This window comes from Amblyomma mixtum, chromosome 8 (assembly GCF_055824585.1).
Source record: "Amblyomma mixtum isolate Tamu chromosome 8, ASM5582458v1, whole genome shotgun sequence".
Classification (NCBI taxonomy): domain Eukaryota; kingdom Metazoa; phylum Arthropoda; class Arachnida; order Ixodida; family Ixodidae; genus Amblyomma; species Amblyomma mixtum.
The window spans coordinates 13,288,512-13,303,746 of NC_143019.1; the positions used below are offsets into that span (position 1 = coordinate 13,288,512).

Below are 15,235 nucleotides of genomic sequence, written 5' to 3' on the forward strand. Positions count from 1 at the left end.
CATACTTGCCGCTCTCGCTGAAACCCATCAGAAGCCTATTTCCAGCGAATGAGGTGGCTGCTCATAGCTGCGTTGCGTATGTAGCGTAATTAAATATGCCTGTATTTGCTCCCGGTACTTCTCGTACGAGTGTTGGTGTTCGTGTCTTGTTTGGCTAATTATGTTTAACAACCAATATGAATTTCATGTTCGCTGCATTATATGAAAGATCCATAAGACTCCATTGTAGTTCGGTTGGAGCCCAGAGTGTGCATAACGATAAAATTAGCAAGTATACCTGCGATGTGGTGGTTACCGACAGTTATCCATTCCTAAAACGCTCTAAAGCGTGGCATCTTGCTTCGGAGTGCAATCTTCGGTTTTACTACATTTTTCGGCGCGTCAGCTAGCACAGTTTTTGCTACTTATCTTCCCCATAACAATTTGTAACAATGATAAATTTGGCCCGTCTTTTTTGTATATTTTCGTAGACGATTGGGCAGCTTCTAGGCTTAACGTGTAACATTGGTTTGCTGCAAAAGTGGTTCACTTTATAAAAACCAGATAGCGCCACTCTCACTGGAGTTAAAATTACGTGTGCGTTCGCTTACACTGAATGATGTGACATAAAGTGTAATGCCCCGCATAATGCTTGTGTTTCATGTACGGAAACATTCATTCGCTATTCTAGAACTCTGTTAGCTGTCGGAGCTTTCCGTATTGTGATCATGTGAGGTGTGTGGCTTAGAATGAACTCGCTCATAATGTGGATGGTCAGTCGCCAGCGACGGGTCAGTGCACTGACGCGTCCGACTTGCCAGAGGTGGTTTTTGGGCTTCACTTACGGTTTTCCGTAGCCGAAGTGCTGTGTGTCTGCTTTGATCTCGCAAGTTAGCGCGCAGGTTAGTTTTCAGGCGCTCATGGGCATGGGTGAACTTCGCGCAATAGTGGAGTTCTGTAAAAGGTCGCCTGTGAAGTCGCTCACCGCATACAGGAAGAGAAACGTGGTAACAATTCTTTTTGGCTGATTCTTTTATTTGTTTACTGAGGGGAAAAAAATTCCTTATAGAAGCAACTTAGGATTCTTCCAGTGTCTGCATAAAAGGAATGCAAAAAGAGAATTACCGTCTGCATAGAGGTTCGCTAACAGCAGCAACTTTTGTTTAGCGATGTTGCAGACGGCAAGTCGTCACGTAAACTTCCTGGTTCAGCACGGCAGCGAATGTGGATTATGTACCTAGTGAGCGGGCGCCCCACAAATCATTTCCGCTAATTTTCTCCTCGAGCTAACTGTAGAACGCCGTGCTGTGCAAACAGGCTACGTGTCTTTTATTTGCCATCGTCAGTCGACGTCTGCAGTGGGCGTCGTCACCGCAAAGTTATTCTTAGATACGTACATTATTTTCTTGTCAAGTAAACCTCCGGCCGTTACGGTGCAGAAAAGCGTGCCGAGAACTTATACCGTTAAATTGCAAAATACTAAAAGTAATCTGGAAAAGACGTCACGCAGGTGTCTTTGCTGGCTTTGTTCGGGACATCCTGCTTCACCCTTAGTCCGTGCACGCTATCCTCGTCCGCATCACCGCATCATCATTTTCCCCCACTGTCAATCTTACAACTAGACAACATATTTTTTTTGCGCCTATCCTCCCTCATCTCACTGCATAAGCAAGGCTGGAAGCGAGGGTGAGGAGGCTCATGTCCGGTCACATGTAGTCACATTTTGAAGCGATAGCGTTAGATGTCTCGTTCTCCAGAAAATTCGGTGTAGGAGGCAGGTGGGCCACCTATAGGTCACGTGACCTTGCGGCCTCATCACAACCTGCTCACCGGATAGTGAGCAAACTGCTCATCATGGCAGGTGGCAGTTAAATTCTGGCAGCACCTGCCATCGCAGGGCAGTGGTACATTCCTTAAAGGGAAGCTGAAACGGTTTTTTGAGAATTTGAGGTTATTCAAGAATTCGAATCTATCAAACTTCTAGATAAACCATGCAAAATATTTTTGCACTAGCATTTAAAATGGTGACATAATCGTCGATTAAATCCGCGAGGATGTTCAGGCTTCTCCTCACTACGTTGGAGGAGTGCGACGAAACTCGGCAGTGACGTCATTATCGCCGAAACTTCAGGTGTCCGCTGCTTAAGCCTATATGCTACTGTGCGTCGTCAGGTGGCGCCAAACAATGCATTGTGAGCTTCACCTTCGATGGCGTCGGTTTTCTTCCATGGAATAACCGTTTCTTCACTGAAAACTTAGTGCCGTCATACGTGACGTCATTATCGGGGCCTCTGCCCGTCGTTGTGCACTTCAGAGAAGCCTAAACGCTGACGACGACGTTATTCGGCGATTACGCCATCATTTCAAATGCTAGAGCAAAACGATTTCGCAGGCCTTACCAGCACATTTCGCACATTCGGCAACCTTAAACTCATGGAATTCTAAAACCGCTTCAGTTGCCTCTTAACCGCTGCACCACTGCGCCGTGAGTGGTATGAGGAATCTCATGGACCTATTATTGTAAAGCATAGAATAACATTCTGCATATATGGGAACAAACCCGTCACGTTATGGTGTCATATCCTTAACGCGTACCACAAGCTTTGGAAGATGAAGCTCTGATGTTACCACCTGAACTTCAATTATTTGCTTTCTTGATCTAACAGATCAATAAAAAAAAAGGCACGAAGAGTTTTTTTTTTTCGTTAAATTATCCGAAAGGTCTATTTGGGCAATAAATGAGGCGGACATCACGCAAGAAAAACAATGAAAAAAAAATCAACAGCAATATAACGGCATTTCAAGACCATGCTGGAATACATAACAACAGGTTTAGTGAGTTAACAACAACAACATTATGAATACAATATACAAAAACTGAAGAATGCAATCATGAAATAAAACATACTCAAAGGCTGAAGGAAGAGAAACAAACTAAAAAGTACGAAGAATGCAAACAAACCGGTGAAAACATGAATCTTGCGCACCTACTCTGTTAGACTATCTTTTCGTTCGGAAATAAACTTACTACAATCAACAGCACTAACTAAACAACGGAGAAAGGCATTCGATTATATTAACACCCGGTGAAGAAACGTCTGCGTTCAGGTTTTTTATTGCGGTCAAGTCGATGGAATGTAGCCTAATTTGTGGTGCATAGTAGGGTGCGGAGTTTGAACATAATTTATGAAAAAAGGCAAGACGGGATATCTACCGTCTGCTTTCCAACGTTGGAAAGATAAGGATTCTCTTTTAATGCGTAATCATTGTATGGCTATGTTTGCGGTTTCGTGTCATCACGACCTTGTCCACATGATTACGTCCGAACGAATGGGTTTAGGCGATAAAGAATGGGACCATCGGATAGAGCATCAAAAAATCTCGTGCGGGAAATCGGGGGGTTGAGGTGGGATAACTAGTTAATTAGAGCTAGGAATGTCGAAAAAGTGGTCGGAGCCAGAGCAAAAGTGGCGAAAGATTTGAAGACGCCGGAAGTGTGGCACCACGTGACCGGAAGTGTAGGCGGAGCGAACGCGTGGCCCCAAATTTGAAAACGAAGCGTGGCGCGAAGTTTGAAAAAACTCAGATATGCAATTGAAGGAGCTTCATGAACTAAGACAGTTAATTGTGGTATTGATAAGGTATCGCCAACGTTTACGCATTTCTCCAATGCAAGAGTCGCAGTGATCACTAACGTTTTTTATTACAGTGATGCATGAGTAACGCGAGTACTGATGTGCGATGAATGTACTGGACTTTTTTCCAGTGTATAAATTGTTAATAAGGTTTCAACATCTGTACTGCCTGCATTGTAACTAGCGACTAACAATTTATTCAGGTGTAACAATGACTCCATGGGCCCTCCGAAGAAGGCTGCGCTGGCAGCCTTTTCGTCACTGGCCGTACTCGAACTTGCAGCTCTCCACATCCACATCGCCCGCCACGCTGAAGTGGGTGAAGCGCTGCAGTGGCTGCATACGATGCTCGTAAGTGATGTAGTGCAGCCCATTGACGGCCACAGCGAAACCAGAGTCCAGAACCTGCGCAACCCAACGAGGAATCACTGTTCTGCACCGCGTTAAAGTCTCGGGATATCCCTCCGAACAATGCAAGTGGGCTCTGCTGACGAAGACCTGCAGGCCATAAGGGAGGCAATTGCAAAACAAACAAGCACTTCGTGGAATATGTGAGTAAAGGTGCTTTAATAAGTGTAAATGCAGTAACGGCTGGATACTTTAAGAGCATTTTGTATTAAATCGGGTCTCGTTTAAAGATTTTTAGCTGCCCCAAAATACAAGAGATTAGTTTCAGCGAATAATTCAAACACCCAGTGTGCCAGCGGCCGCATATATATATATATTGTCACGGAAGATAGGGCGACACGTCGCTAACCAGCAGAACACGGCAGCCAGCCAGCGCGAGATACTTCAACATCTTTCTCGTCAAGCGCCAGCTGTTGATCCAACCTAGTTTTCCGTGTACCTCTGTTCCCCTATATACCGGGTGTCCCAGCTAAATGAAACCAAACTTTTAAAAAAGGCGAAGTGTCCTAGTCTAGTGAAACCAACTGAGGGTTGTTCATAGTCGCGTGGCCTAGTCTTGAGTATTTTTTCGCTCTTCAAAGTTAATTAATTAGTTAAGTTTAATTAGCTAACTTTTTAATTATTGACTTCAGGCAGAAAGTGTCTATGAAAAAGTTTTAGATCGCCTCGAAAAACCGCTATTAATGCTGTTTCCGTCAAGTTACGATTTACGTAGCTTCATTTATTGACCTTAAAAGAGAGTTGTCACGTGACCAGCTGCTCGCTCACTTCTCTGCCCCAATGTGCACCCAACCTCTCATCTAAGAGAGGACTTCAGAAAAAAACGGGCTTTATTCTTTAGGCCGCGTCTTGGGACGTTGCAGGGGCACAGTTGTCATGCGGAAGCTTTTTCCTATTGTGCGGGTTGTGGTTAAAGGCCGGTAAAAAAACTACTTTACGTAAATATTATTTTGCTGCTGTTTCTCAAAGCGATCTACAACTTTTCCATTTACGCTTTCTCTCGCAAGTCAATAATTAAACAGTCAGTTAATTAAGCTTAACTAATTAGTCAACCTTGAGGAACGAAAAAATACTGCAGACTAGGTCACGCGACTCTAAACAACCCTCATTTGGTTTCAGACGGCTAGGAAACCCCGTGTTTTTTAAAATCTTGGTGTATATCATCCTTTTCCCCGTGGAAGCCAACAGAACCTACACTCATAAACACACACACACAAGTGTGTGTGCAACTCACGCTATGAGGGACGCCATATGAAAGGATCCGCGTGTGTGTGTTTGTGTGTGTGTGTGTGTGTGTGTGTGTGTGTGTGTGTGTGTGTGTGTGTGTGTGTGTGTGTGTGTGTGTGTGTGTGTGTGTGTGTGTGTGCGCGCGTGTGCGTGTGCGTGTGCGTGTGTGTGTGTCACAAACTCTGCAGTGTCACACTGACGTCAAAGCAACGCTCAGCAACTTGAGAAAGAAAGTGATGTTTTGTCCCGTCTACGGTTAGCTTGTGCGCCCTTTATGGGCCCTGGGAATGGACAGAGTCAGGTGATTCAGGCTGCACTAAGCTAGCATTCAATTTCTCCCTTCTTCACAGCGAGCTACAGAGCAAGCACTCACACGCACAGATTGGATTCTCTTACACAAAGCAACCGATTTGCGTGGCAACGCTACCAAAAATGCTGTAGTAAAGAACTTTACGTCCGAAGGTGTGTTCAACTGGGAACATGTTTGAAATGGTGGCACTTAAAACCCCATTATTCATTAAACTCTTTTTGTTCCACATTCCAGTACAAAGTCTCTGATGATCATTCACGTCAGCTTGGTCAATCATTTAATTACACCAAGGAAGATTCAAGAACATGTCCTGCAGATCTCGGAATCAGTATTGCAGAAATTCTGCAACCAGCAGTGATGGCGACCAAAACAACTGCGCATGAAATCCCAGTGTTTCACGCTGTGGTGTTTGCCTTTTTTATTCCAGTTCCTTCTCAAATAACTTGAAAGCCTTCTTAATAAGAGTACTTCTCTGGAGTCTTCCAATTAGCAAGGTTGTACTGTACAAACACTTAAAAAAGCTGTTACATACTCAGGCATTAACTGACAAGTTTATCATATGTATGGCTGCGTGCATAAGTGCATCCAGGAAAAACCTTTTTCTTTAAAATGTGAAATCTCTCCTATCGGACTAACTCTCAAGGCTTGTGGATTCAGCCTGTGCAAATTTCAAGATTTTCAATTATCAAATCGAAAAAATGAGGGTAGTAGTAATAAAGATGCATAAAAAGGGCTTGCAGCGAAGAACATGATTACTTTATTTCTTCCATAAATTACGCTAGAAAACACTAAACGGCAAATACTCTTTAAACTAGCAGGACTAGGGAAGAAAAAGCTATTACAAATTGCAGTCTCGGTAAATAATTGGCTTTAGATGAACGAAAGAAGAGAAAAGACCCAATGGGCATTGAAACTTCCTTGGACGTCTTGCGTATGTTTAGGATGTCTGCAGGATGTCCACTGGAGGTTCAGTGCCCATCGGGAAATGAGGGAGAAAAAAACGATGCATCTCGGGAAAATTAGAGGGAAGACGGTAAGTATTAGGAAGGAGTACCCGAATGAGCAGGTCAAAGTGGACGCCAGGTGCAAAAGGAAATCCGTGGCTCGTGAGTTCTTCGGGGCCCCATTTCCCATCCCGGAAGCTGTTCCGCACCACCTGCCTGGAGGGGAAGCGCGGATTGAAGTGGAAGGCGATGTCCGAGCCCGGGTCTTCACTCTGGAAGTCGATGGAAAACCTGCGCCGCAACAATTGGGTTAAAAGAATACCGTGCAAGAAGGCAAATACAACAGCGCCAGGCCAAGAAAGATTAAATGCAGCAGTGCACCGGAGAAGGCATGTAAGCATGTTGAAATAGGCCATGTGTGGTTAAGAGGAGTAGAGAAGTAGAGGACATTAGAGGAGGTAGTAGAGGGGGTAAGTAGAGTAGAGGAGGGAAGAAGTATAGGAGGTAGTCTTTAATGCTAGCTGGGATACATTTGTAGTCCTCGCGCTTGCGCTCAAGTCGCTCACCAGTTCGTTCTGCATCCTGAGGTGTCTCAAATGAGGACGTCTCAATAAGGATCGATATAATCGAGCACAACCAGCACTGGACGAAACTTGCTTTAATGCAGGTACGAGCAGTGGCACAGAGGCAACGTCTGAAGACACACCGACTGCTGTGGATACAGTACCAGTAATGCGCAATACCTTTGCGAGAACTTTCGTGAACGTCTAACCTTCAACCTCCAGTAGCATGCATATGCCAAAGACTGGGACTGATATTTCAGAGCTACAGAATTGCTTACACGAAATGTAAGGCGCGAGGGTTAGGACGCAAGTTCTAGCTATGCGTGTAGTCTAAACTCGCCAAGCAGCTTAAAATGAACAAGGGAGGGGAAAACCTCAGGTTGCTAGAGCCAACGTTTCGACAAGGGGACTTGTCTTCGTCTGGGCAAAGCGTTCATCATCGGCAGGGATTATATAGGGCCTTCGCTCCGAGGAGGGGGGGGTGGGGAAGGAAAGTGGTGTGGGAGGGGATGCGTGTCAGGAAGGGGAGGGAGGTGAATCATCATTCGCTAGGCTGCAATAGTGCAACAACCTATATCCGGGGGGTATGCAATGAACAAAAGGCTTTGAAGGGGCTGCGACGGGGGGGGGGGGGGGGGGGGGGGGGGAGGCGCACAAGTCCCCTTGTCGAAACGTTGGCTCTAGCAAACTGAGGTTTTCCCCTCCCTTGTTCATTTTGTGATCGCCAAGGACCATCTACCGCACCCTCTCTCTACCAAGCAGCTTAAAGTTGGTTTACACTGCTTGGATTCCTCTGTTATTCTAGCTTTTGTTATTTTCAGGTTCTGTTCGACTGGATGCTCTAACGTCTTTCCAGGGTAAACGAATGACTGGGTAAATGAGGCAGTTTTCACGCTCAAAACACAAGATGAGAGAACCGAATAAAGAAATCGCACAGTGTGCTCTGTTTTTTGTCTACTACAATGTTGCTCAGTGCCATTCGTTGCCTATTGCTTTCAAGCTGCCCTCTTTTGTATTGTCTGTGCACATGTTTGCATTACTCCCAATTATAGCAGTAGGTGCCAACAGGAAAGTAAGCTGCATGTTTAACAACGTGAGACTAAAAAAAAAAATACACAAGCGCTTGATGGAATGGAATTACGAGGACACTTTGGCAACTAAAGTGTTGAGAGGCGAAATCCGAGGACACTATGCCGTGACGACTTCCGGTGGATGTTACGTCACACTGTTCCCGTGGTTAACCAACGTTCGCGCTATTTCGACGCAATTTCGACATTTTTTCCTATAATTAATTAACTAATCAATCTAGAGTCCTAAAACGTGGCTTCTAGGTTCATTTTTTCCTCCTCTATCTGAAGCAGCCATTGGGTTTCTTTTATCTTTTTTAGTTCCCGAGTTAAACGCATGTGACACCCTTTGTTAACGGACGACAGTATGAGCCATTAAAGGCTTTCTTCTTAAAATAAGACAACCCTTGCCTCACACGGGAGATAGACTACTTTTGCTTCATCCACAAAGTCTGCTGTCATGGGAGCAAGCCGGTGCCCTCAGAGTTAGGCTTCCATTGGGGGACCTAGTTGTTTTCGTACATTAAGTCGGCAAAAAAAGCACATTCTCAACAGTTTTGTGTTTTACTTTGAAAGAAGACAAAGGAGGTGTCAGAAAGGGCATCATATCAAGGGAGGGTCTGAGGATCACCCTGGTTGAATTTGTCATCATCTTGTCCTTTCAGTGAACCATAAGGCTCTTGTTCTTTTTGGACTTGTTGAAGTAAAAGATCCCCTGAAAAGTGCAAGGAGATTGCGGCTCACGACTTTGCTTGGCTGCGCGGCTTTCCGCTGAGGTACACCCATAGCCCTGGTTCCAAACGGCCACCGGGCAGCATGTGCAGGAACGGTACGCGCTGCGCACAGAGAAGAGGGAGAGAAACGGGAAGGGGACACTGTAGCACTCTAGCTCTTGGTAACCCTTCACCCTGCAAGTAAGCGGCACTCACCGTGTTGCGCACGGTGATGGGTTCATTCGCCGGTGGCACCGGCTGAAAATCCTCCAGGGGACGCGTCTGCGTAAAGTAGTCAAAGCTGTTCAATTAAAAATGTCGCCGAAATGGGAGTCAGAAGGGAATGAACCACGTCGTGGTGACTAATAACAGTTTCGATGGTTCAGATTAGGCCACACGTGCGATACCGTTCTCAAACTGCGCCAAAAAAATACAGATGGCCTTCAGCAGGACCCGCCGCGGTGGCTCAGTGGTTAGGGCGCTTGGCTACTGAGGTGGAGTACCCGGGGTTCGAACCCGGCCGTGGCGGCAGTGTTTCACTGGAGGCGAAACGTAAAAGTCGCCCGTGTGTTGTGTGATGTCAGTGGACGTTAAATTTCTCCACGTGGTCGAAATTATTCCGGTGCCCTCCACTGCGGCACCTTTTCCTTCCTTCCTTCTCTCAGTCCCTCCTTTATCCCTTCCCTTACCGCGCGCTTCAGGTGTCCGCCGGTATATGCGAGACGTATAGTACGCCATTTCCTTTCCCCCCCAAAAAAACAAACAATTTTCCAATGTTTCCATTCTGCAGGTAGTGCCTTATACCTCCAAACACACGAAAAAGACAGAGGTTAGCGATCATTGAATTTGCTTGCGTGCGTGCGTGCGTGTGTGTACCACTCACTAGTTGCAATTGATTGACGCTCTGTTTCATACTAACGCGAGCTTCAGTAAGGAGGGTACTAGAGCTAACGCTCTGAAAATATGGGTTTCTTGCTTCACAACTCCACGTTCCCTTTCTATTCCCCTTGGTACCAATGACAGATTATCTAAACAGAGAAAGCATTCATTTTTCATGCTAATGTGCTACGAAAATGCGATTACCATCAATCCTGTTGGTGCCGTCTGCCGGAAACTGTGAACCCTGAGGCAGCCGTCAGTGATAACCTTTCGCACCCTGGAGTAGGGCAGGCGGTGCTTAAAGTAAGCAAAGTTGTGCCCGTTGAATTCCACCTGCACGCGCATGCGTACCAGCCACAGTTAGCGAATTTTTGTCTGCACCACTGCTTAGCAGGTGTCTAGAGAACGGTCATCCACATGCCCTAACAATGCTTTTTTTAGCTGCACTCACTAAACTTGCAGGTCATGATCCGAAATTTGAGGGTGCTGTAAAACATCTGCTTTCTAGATTTTCCTATGTATAATGTGCTGAGGTTATCTGACACGAAGTGATTAAATTGCCAAGCAGTTAATGTGTTGAAAACTGTTATAGGTATTATTTACGGCGGGGTACACGCCTTTTAATAATTAAGGAGCCTAGTCGTCATCATCATCATCATCACCAGCCTGACTACGCCCACTGCAGGGCAAAGGCCTCTCCCACGTCTCTCCAATTAACCCTGTCCTTTGCCACTTGCGGCCACCGTATTCCCGCAAAATTTCTTAATCTCATCCGCCCACCTAATTTTCTGCCGTCCCCTACTACTCTTGCCTTCTCTTGGAATCCACTCCGTTACCCTTAAGGACCAGCGGTTATCTTGCCAAGCCCAAGCCCATTTCTTCCTCTTGATTTCAACTAGGATGTCATAAACCCGCATTTGTACTCTCACCCACTCCGCCCGCTTCCGGTCTCTTAATGTTACACCTATCATTTTTCTTTCCATAGCTTGCTGCGTCGTCCTTAACCTAATCTTTGTTAGCCTCCACGTTTCTGCCCCATAGGTGAGTACCGGTAAGATATAGCTGTTGTATACTTTCCCTAATAGTAATAGTAATAGTTGAAAAGTTTCGAGAACGGGTTTACCTTCGGCGCTGTGACCAAACTAATTTTGGCTATTGCGACCAGTTACATGCACTGGAGAGGTTGTTTTGCCTGCAAGCTTCTCGAAAGGGCTTGTATTTTGGCGCGATGTAGCCAAAATTTGTGGGGCCACAGCGCCGAGGGTGAAAGCATTTTCAAAATTCTGAAAACTGATATCGATAATACTTACGGCGGGCTACATGCCTCTTAATAATTAAGGTGCATAGCAGTAGTGGTTAAAAAGGTCACTATTCATTAATACTTACCCAGCCTGCTAGTTAGCATGTCTTAGCTGTATTTTGATGTAGTACACCGCTGACAATTTATGACGAAAGAAGAGCTCCTCTAAATCAGAGAGGCTATTTTTAAAAAAATTTGTAGTCTTAAGTGAGAACACCCTGTATATATGTATGGTGGAAGAATGATGAGACAGCGCTGAATATCAACGGTAAAGTGACCACAGTGGTTGAGTTGAGCATTCTTAACACATTTTCTGCTTCATTTTTACGTTCATATTGAGATTATTGATTTGACTACGGACCGTATTAATAATCTCGGCTGTGGTAAAACTAATATTTCTTTGAATGCATTGATTGCGCGATACGGATCTACTGCCGGTGCAATTTTCGGGGTAAATTCAAACTTTATCATAGAAAACGGTCATAGAAAACAGACTGTTTACATAGCCTACATGGCTTACATAGACTCCAAAAGAAAAGCCGAAAACAGGAGGAAAATTACAGTAGCACGTTTTTGCAGTCTAGTTGATTGATTGCAAAGATAGGTACGACTGCGCGAATAAAACGTAGAGAAGAGGCAAAGAAACGAACACTACACGGCCCTCGTCCTATTTGCGCAGTTTTAACTTTACCACAATTAAAGAATCAAATGTTTGCCATAACAACATCTATATGGGAGTTAGGTACTAAAGTACAGGCGCTCGGGCTTCCACTGGAATTTGAAAACAGAAGACTAGATACATATGCATGACTCAAGATATTCTCCCTATTGGCGAAATCTGCTGATTACAAATAGTTAAATGAGATAAGTTGTTAGCATACAACATTGTAACGTTCCACACAGTGCTAATAACTATCACATATGCAATGTTCGCGCAAGTTGTGATTTATATGTGACCTTACATTCAAAACATCAAAATATGCAATGCAGTGGAATGCTTGCCCTAGCTATCAAATAATCTCTGAAAGGAGTCAATTTCCACATTTCATCTAATGAGCCTTTGAGCCTAAATTTACTATTTGTACGATCTTTAAAACCACATCTGAAAATTGCTGAAATTTCAAAATATTAAGTATGTTGGGTACATGGCAACCGATTTTTTTTTTTTTTTGCAACATTTGATTGGACAAAACATACATTGGGTTCGTGTTGCTTTCCTGTTGATTCAACACGATCTCTACAAGGAGTCAACTAAAGCTCGAAAGTAATTTTTGTAAGGGGTTTACGTTGCTATGCACATGACCTGGAGCAATTGTTTCCGACACCATACCTTGTAGCCCATCTCTTCGACGACTATCATTGCCTTAAAGTTGTGTCCCTGTCGCACAGGTAGACTCTTAATGCTCTCCTCATCCTGCCAGCGGCCGTTGTGGAACGTGTTGAAGACCGCTTTGCCTTCGTCGAAGCGCACACCTATGTGCAGGGCTCTGTCACCTGTCGCAGTCACCAGGTTGATGTGGAACCTGCGCGCAAGCAGTGATCGCGCACATACGATAGCAGCGATAGCAACGATGAGTTCCAGCGCAACTGAAGCACCCTACCTGTTTGGGCTATTCAGGACATAGCCGCTTAGTTCGATGGTCGTGCGCAGCACGAGAGTCGCCAGGGGATGGTCCACTGACATGGCCAGTCACCAGAAGAAGCGGCCCGGAGTTCAGGAACAAGTCTGAGACGCGCGCAGAGGGGCGCAGCGATGCTCACCGGTTCGAATGCCACCAGTCGTTGTGCGAGTACAGCGGCAGACTGCGCAACGAAGACACCTAAGCTGTCATGTGCCGACAGAAGAGGAGCAGCTATATACGGTAGGCAATGCGCCCCACACACGCCACACAGTGGGCGAGAAACGAAACAGAAACAACAGTACAGTGGTGAGCAGCCTTGTCTAGAGCGCTTGAGCCGTGCGCACTTGGTAACAAAAACTGAAATTAGAGAGCAGCCCCTCATTACAGGGCAAAGTTTTCGTGCCTGCTTTGTTTACGAGGATATATCTGGCGCTACTTCCGTGCAAGCGTTGCAGCTGGACCCTAGAGGCTGCCACAAAATCTGGATTTGTTTGCAAGGAAGTGCACCGCCCGAGCGCTCTAGACAAGGCTGCTCACGACTGTACAATGGGTGGCCGGTGTTTATAGTTTATACTCATTGGCTTATCTGTTTGCTGTGTTTTGCAATAACGGGGAGCCTTGCGCCCACTCAAAATTCGCAGGGACGTGTTTACGAACGATACGGTAGAGCTATGAGTTGCAGCCTCTTGTGCGATATCATAATCATGATCAACCTCACTACGACCACTGCAGGGCAAAGACCTCTCCTATATAAGTCTCCAATTAACCCTGTGTTGTGTCAGTATCGGCCACGCTATCTTCGCAATCTTCTTAATCTCATCCTCGCACATAACTTTCTGCCGCTCGCTGATACGCTTGCCTTCTTTGGAAATCGTGTCTGGCGCCTAATACATCTCATGCCAGTCCGGGGGCTAGTCTTTAGTCTCGGCTTCGTGGACGCTGCAGTTCTTACAAAATTCTATAATTAGTTCGGTAATTAAAGTGGAAGCACATCCCTATTCAGGCCATAACGTCGACGGCGCTGGAGTCAGCAGTGACTTTCGTTGTGACGGCTGTAGACGTGACCGTACACCTTTTGTATGCCCCACTTGCGTGTTTTTGAACATAATTCGTGATATCCGGACGAGTTTCGGTGCGGTTTGTTGAGCCGCAAGCCAGGAGAGAGGATGCGTCGTAAGTTTCCACAAGTTTATCGCGGTCAGATAGGGGCGACAGCTATGAGGAGCGCCGTGGAGCGAGATAAGTTCGCCGACGGATCGGCTGCGCGGCTAGTACTGCATTTCTGCATCGCAATATGATAGCTCGTGTCTCATAATGCGCATGGTGGCTCTTCATTCGCGCGGCAAACAGTGGAAGAATCAACGCCTGCGAATGGTTCGCGCTCTGTCGGGTTCTTATTACGAGAAGTTTAGATGCCATATTCTGTGTGCGTATGATGTTAAGGTGAACGCAGGGGACCCTTTTCAGATGCCAATCACACGGGCTACATGCCGAGCTTCTTTTCGAGAAAAGAAGGCAAATGAGAGTCTGCGTGTCGCCTACAGCGTTCATAGCGAGTCCCCAAGCGCGACGTTTGAAGCAAACTCGGGTATACAGTGGCGCAGACGACCTGTTTGAGTGCGGGAGCACTATTCTGGTGGGTAAACACAGAGCAAGATCTCGCCATGTTTGTATGCTTGCGGTGCCTGTGGGTTTGTGCCGAATGAAATAAAGAAGTAAATGATATAAACATCCGCGACTGTGATTCGAACCCGCGTCTGCGCGAGGAGATTGCTTCGGTTACCACTGCGCGATAGCGCTAGGCGATCACCGCAGTCGAACACGCCTTGTGTTAAGCACAATGCACTCTCGCGCTGCGCATTGGATACCGCTTACTTCATCAACTAATGCTGCTACCGAACTTAAAAATTCAGGGGGGGGGGGGGGGGCACTTTGTTTACTTAATGTGTGGTGAGGCGAAAGCCTCTAGCGTGGTGTTCCTGCTTGTGTCCCTTATGTGTGGTTAAGATGTTAATTATGTACTCCATTGTTTGTGAATATTAAATGCTGGAGACACTGGAGGCGTTTGGGAGGCATCCGTCTGATTCTACGACTTTCTGCAAACACTCTCTCCAGCGTCCTAGACAAGGGGAACTACATATGCGTTGGCAGGAGGTAGCGTAGCCATTAGCACGCTCGGCTGCGGAACGGAAGGTTGGTGGTTCGAATACCATCGTGCACAAAGAGTTTTTTCCCTGGTCTGACTAGAAAAAGCGTGAAACCTTTGCTGACAACCTTCTGTCGACAACGATGAGGCATTAAAGGCTTTCGCCTTAATATCAGGAAAGGACCGAGCTTAAAAGGAATGGGGGTTAACTCATCAGGCAAAGGTCATTTTGTTATATCTATCAAGCAAAGAGCATGTGCACATCTATAAATGGGGGCCTCAAACACATATTGTTCCCATTGCTTCAAATATAATGTACCGCATTTAAACAACTAAAGAAAGCATGCACAGTGCCCTGCTGACGGTACTGTAGTGTCATGCGTGCTCTAATGCCTGTAAAGGCCATACTTGAAAATAATTTAAATTAGCTTATCAGGCTATG

The 15,235-nt window shown here is 45.8% G+C and overlaps 1 protein-coding gene across 1 annotated transcript; it reads right to left on the reverse strand.

Moving 5' to 3' along the window:
• Window positions 1-3,813: 3,813 nt before the first annotated feature.
• LOC149331393 (galectin-5-like) lies at window positions 3,814-10,149 on the reverse strand. Its single transcript, XM_089555492.1, has 5 exons — window positions 9,930-10,149; window positions 9,063-9,128; window positions 8,878-8,969; window positions 6,614-6,794; window positions 3,814-4,019 (listed from the first exon to the last, which is right to left on the reverse strand). The coding sequence occupies exons 1-5, from the start codon at window positions 10,068-10,070 to the stop codon at window positions 3,873-3,875; spliced, it is 627 nt and encodes a 208-aa protein (XP_089411618.1). The 5' UTR covers window positions 10,071-10,149; the 3' UTR covers window positions 3,814-3,872.
• Window positions 10,150-15,235: the final 5,086 nt, after the last annotated feature.

Bases quoted from the DNA above. Each gene is read 5' to 3' on its own strand.
- LOC149331393 (XM_089555492.1), bottom strand. From the start codon at position 10,070: ATGCGCGTGCAGGTGGAATTCAACGGGCACAACTTTGCTTACTTTAAG. The intron at 6,795-8,877 runs GTGAGCCGCAAT...GTTGCGGCGCAG, and splicing joins CCGCGCAGCCAAGCAAAGTC to GTTTTCCATCGACTTCCAGA. The intron at 4,020-6,613 runs GTACTCCTTCCT...TGGGTTGCGCAG, and splicing joins ACTTTGACCTGCTCATTCGG to GTTCTGGACTCTGGTTTCGC.